Consider the following 4,517-nt stretch of genomic DNA (forward strand, 5'->3'; position numbering starts at 1 on the left):
TAATCTTTCTTTCAAAGGCCTCTTTTAACCACGTCCCTTAGCTCGAGGATGAACAGGGGTAAATCCATCCTTATCCCGCATTGGAGCCTTACCCTTACCTGTAGCATCTTGTGGATTCATCCCCTTGGTAGTATTAACCATTTGAGATTGTCCTTTCCCTGTAGTATCTGCCAAACCACCAGCATTTCCAGCTGTAGATTGATCCACTCCTTTGAAACTCGAGTTACGGGGGCACTGCCGCAGTAAATGACCATACTCATGACAAATCCGGCAATGGAAAGGGAGGGATTCATAATCTAACTGCTGCACCCAAGAAGAATCCTCCAGACAAATTTCCAAAGAATCTGGTAATGGGTTATTCAAATTAATTTCAACACAAATTCTAGCAAAAGAAATAACCTTTTTATCGAGGGTTTGATGTGTGATCGCAGCTGGCTTCCCCAACAAAGTAGCAATTTGTCGAAGGATGTCTTCACGCCAAAATTCCAAGGGAAGACGAGGCAAGCGAACCCAAACTAGCACTGTTGAAGGGAGATCCTCAGTAGAATTAAAACCTGAATGCCAAGGTTTGACAAATAACTCCACATTGTTGTAGAAATAAGGGCCTCCTTCAAAAACACGATCATGATCAGACATGCAAGAGAATACAACAAAAAAATAACTATTCCCTGCCAACATAATCTCCATATCGCCTTCCACCTGCCAAGAGCGGTGGATCCATGCCTCAAGAGCGGATAGGGAAATTCGAATTCCAAGAAATTTGCATATCAAAGCATGCTTGGTCCAATAATCAATGTCCTCCATTACAGCCGTTGGAGGAATAACCAGAACAGGGCGATCATGGCTACGAGGAAGACAACCATTAACTTTTTTCAGCTTGGAGCTCTCCCCTGAATAAAACGATTCAGATCGCATTGCATGCATAGTTGGAGAAGAACCATCTGTTCTCACCAACAGAGAAGAAATCCCAGGCCCTACCATGCAAACAATAAAACCCCCAATCCAAAATTGACTGCAGAAGATCTCCAAAAACACCGACGCAAATTATGTCCAGTAGCTAACAATCCAAACAAAACAGAAAAATAGTAAAGATCAAACACCAAGAACAGGCTAGGGGAAAAACCCTAGCCCAGCCGGCAGCCAACGCTTCTCAGAGACTCCCATTTCCAGTAGTCTGATAGTTGGATATAGAGGACAGGTTAGAAAGAAATGTGGTCGCATGAACTAAAAATAAGGGTGGGCAGACAAATAAAGCCTAAGTTATTTGGTTAATATCACCTCCTTGGAGACTTTGAAGAATCCATATTTCTAATATGGCAATTGCTTGTTTATTTATTCAATATGTACTCTATTTTATTATTTTTCTAATTTTTTAAGTTTTATAAAATGTCGTTATTTAAAGTTTACTTTGAAATGTTTAGTGATTTCATTTGAAATAAATTCTTGTTTATAATTATTTTATAAACTGTACATTTAATAAATGTTATAAATGACTGATTCATTTTAAACATAAAAGTATATTAATAATTTAATTCTTAATATAAATTATATATATATATATATAGTTTAAATTTTGGTCATTCATTGTGGGATCAGATATTAGACTCCCCAATCAAATGGATCTGTCCAACCACATGGTAGATGCCAGATGTTATAAAGCGGTGTCAGACACCTTCCAAATTATTTGTTCTTCTTCCAGAAATCAACCCAAAAGCCAAAAAAGTGTATTTATGGATTCAATACAAGCTTTCACAGGAGGCCACGAAAAACCCACCAACATGAAGATGAAGATGGTATCCTCCAAATCAATATGGAAGCGAACTCTTCTATTTTTAGCCATAGCCATTCTAGCAATGTGGGCAGACTACAAAAGTGCTGCAAAAGCAGAGGACGTAATCATCATTAACACTACAAAAACAAGGGCAGGAGGAAAGCTGTTTGAGACCTTCATAGGAGACGACAAAGCTCTCATTCTTGTAAAAGAGGCCAGTGACTTTGTGCAGAATGTTTTCTACTCAAATCCCAAATACCTAAGAAGAAAAGTTAGTCAAATTTTATTGTCTATAGACAATTATACAAAAAATTGCAGTGAGTGAGAAGACTGTTATTCATATCAGTGATGAATATATTGCAGATTATGTTGGAGATTTGGAAGGAGAAATCATGGGTTTGATTTACGGAGAAATGGGACGTGTTTGGTTATGGGATGGAGGTGGAGAAGCTCCAATTTCTTTAATGAAAGGCATGGCCGAATATTTGAGGGTAAGTGCAGGTTTATACCCATCTCAAACATCTAACAATGGTAATATTGCTGATTATTCAAATGGGCAGCTATTGGCAAAGTATTTACAATATTGTGAAAGTCTCAAAAGTGGATTTGTAGCAGACTTTAAAGCTAGATTGGAGGCCAAGTGGAACACAGATTTACTTGCAGACTTATTTTTATCAAATATGGAGGATAATTGAGGTGAGTATTTAGTATCTGTTACTTCTTCTCAAACCCCTTCTTCTTCTTCTTCTTCTTATTTCTTTTAAAGACCAAAAACAACGTGAACAATGCCTTTCCATTTATTGTTACAATTGTCACTGAACTGATGAGATTCATATATTTATCTAATAATATGTTGTTTTATGTTGCACTGTTTACCTTGCTCAAAGAATATATCCTTCGTTGCCTTCTTTGTCATCAGTATCACATTTTTCTTTTCTTTTGTGGTAGAGGTATATACAAGTGGAAAAAATTAAAATAATTCTTATGTATAAAGACTGTTTCCAAACATGTTAAATTCTCTCTTATGAAAAAGTTCATGGACTATATTGAATATAGAACTAAAACAGTTCATGAACATAGGTCTCATTCTTGTAAAGAATGTTTTCTTATTCAATTCCGAATTACCCAAAAAAATAAAAAATGGAATAAATCTCAGTGGCTGATGAGAATGTGATGTACATGAGTGATGAAAATATTGTAAACAATTTTAGAGAAATCATGGGTTTGGTTTACAGAGAAATAGGAAGTGCAGGTGGAGAAGTTCCTACTGAGTAGTTGAGATTATGTGCAGATTTATACCCATCTCAAATGGACAGCAAATGGACACGTATTTACAATATTGTGTAAGTCTGAAGAGTGCACTTGTTGCAGAAGTATTTACAATATTGTGTAAGTATTGGCCACGTATATACAAGGGTATTTATAAATATTGTGTAAGTATTGGCCACGTATATACAAGGGTATTTATCCTGTTATAAGAATATACTTTTCGCTGCCTCTTTTTGTGTTTAGTATCTAGGTTACATAAATGGCAAATAAGTAATTCTTATTTCTTAAGTTTGTGATCGAAACTATTAAATTATTTCTAAAGTGAAAGAGTTTATAGAATAATAGAATTTAAAATCAGTGATAGTTTTCTAATAGAAGTATTGGTTGATATATTTGAAATTTTATTTAGTTGTTTAAAAATATTGGAGTTGTTGTCTGTTTATATAAAAAGATTTCAAGATTTGCTAGGTGTATATGTTTTTTTATTTGTTATTATTTATTTGTAAATATTTTCATTAAATGTTTCATCATTTTAACAACTAAAACAAATTTAATAGTTTTATTATCAATAATATTAGATATTAGATGATTATAGAAATTGCAAATGGTCATGGATTATCCATATACTTATGTCATGTCCCCTTTTCAAATAATTAAACATAATAATATTTGCTCATGCAGAGTTTTCCCTTGTGCTGAACAGTACAAATTTGTGAGTTTTCGAGTGTGTTTTTTTGTAAGAATTTGGTGTTTCCGGTTGAGTATTTCATATCAGTTTGGGTTGCTGCTATATTTCAGACATTTAGATATTAAAATAGAGCTGAATATATGTTTTGGGTCATGGTTATACTTCTATGATAGATTATTAGTGTTTTTCTGTGTTTTCAGATTATTTTGTGTTGTTTTCAAGAGCCCGATGAGCATTTTTTTGTCCTCCATTTGGGAGCTGTTGTGTAAAATCTATATAGATATAGAAATGTCATTTTGCAGGCTGTTATGCTGGTGAAATTTCTGTAAAAATATTTACTTTTAGATTTATTAATAATATGTGAGAGCGCCCCATTTCTCTTCTATCTGGTGAGACCTTTTGTGGCTTCACTATTGAACGATTATTGTTGTGCAGGGTTTGTGTTTATTGTGGCAAACAAATTTTAAGAGTTTTTTTTTCAAAGTTTGCCTACCTGGCTATTATGGCTGTGAGTGGGGTTTCCACAAGTCTCATTCTTGCTGGAGCCTCTGGTTGTGATGGTTCTTCTCTCGGGGCACGGTCACAGGAGAAGGAGCCACTTTATGTTAGCGAGCACCAAAAGTTCAATAAAGTTAATGGTTGTTTTTTGCGTAGCCAGGATCGGCCTGTGCTGGTTATTCCTCTAGAAGCGGTAATGGAGGATGTGGACTATTTGGCCACACATGCATTGATATGCAAGTTTCTTGGTATTCGGATTTCCCTGGCAGCTTTGGAAGCTTGGATTCGTCG

The 4,517-nt window shown here is 35.1% G+C and overlaps 1 protein-coding gene across 1 annotated transcript; it reads left to right on the plus strand.

Annotated features, from left to right (window-relative positions):
• The first annotated feature begins 1,853 nt into the window (after positions 1-1,853).
• LOC149549463 (uncharacterized) lies at positions 1,854-2,466 on the plus strand. Its single transcript, XM_089794321.1, has 2 exons — positions 1,854-1,989; positions 2,090-2,466. Exons 1-2 carry the CDS (start codon positions 1,854-1,856, stop codon positions 2,464-2,466), a joined length of 513 nt encoding a protein of 170 aa, XP_089650447.1.
• The last annotated feature ends 2,051 nt before the right edge of the window (positions 2,467-4,517 follow it).

Source organism: Cupressus sempervirens, chromosome 7, assembly GCF_028749045.1.
Source record: "Cupressus sempervirens isolate cs-2001-9-10 chromosome 7, ASM2874904v1, whole genome shotgun sequence".
Taxonomy (NCBI): domain Eukaryota; kingdom Viridiplantae; phylum Streptophyta; class Pinopsida; order Cupressales; family Cupressaceae; genus Cupressus; species Cupressus sempervirens.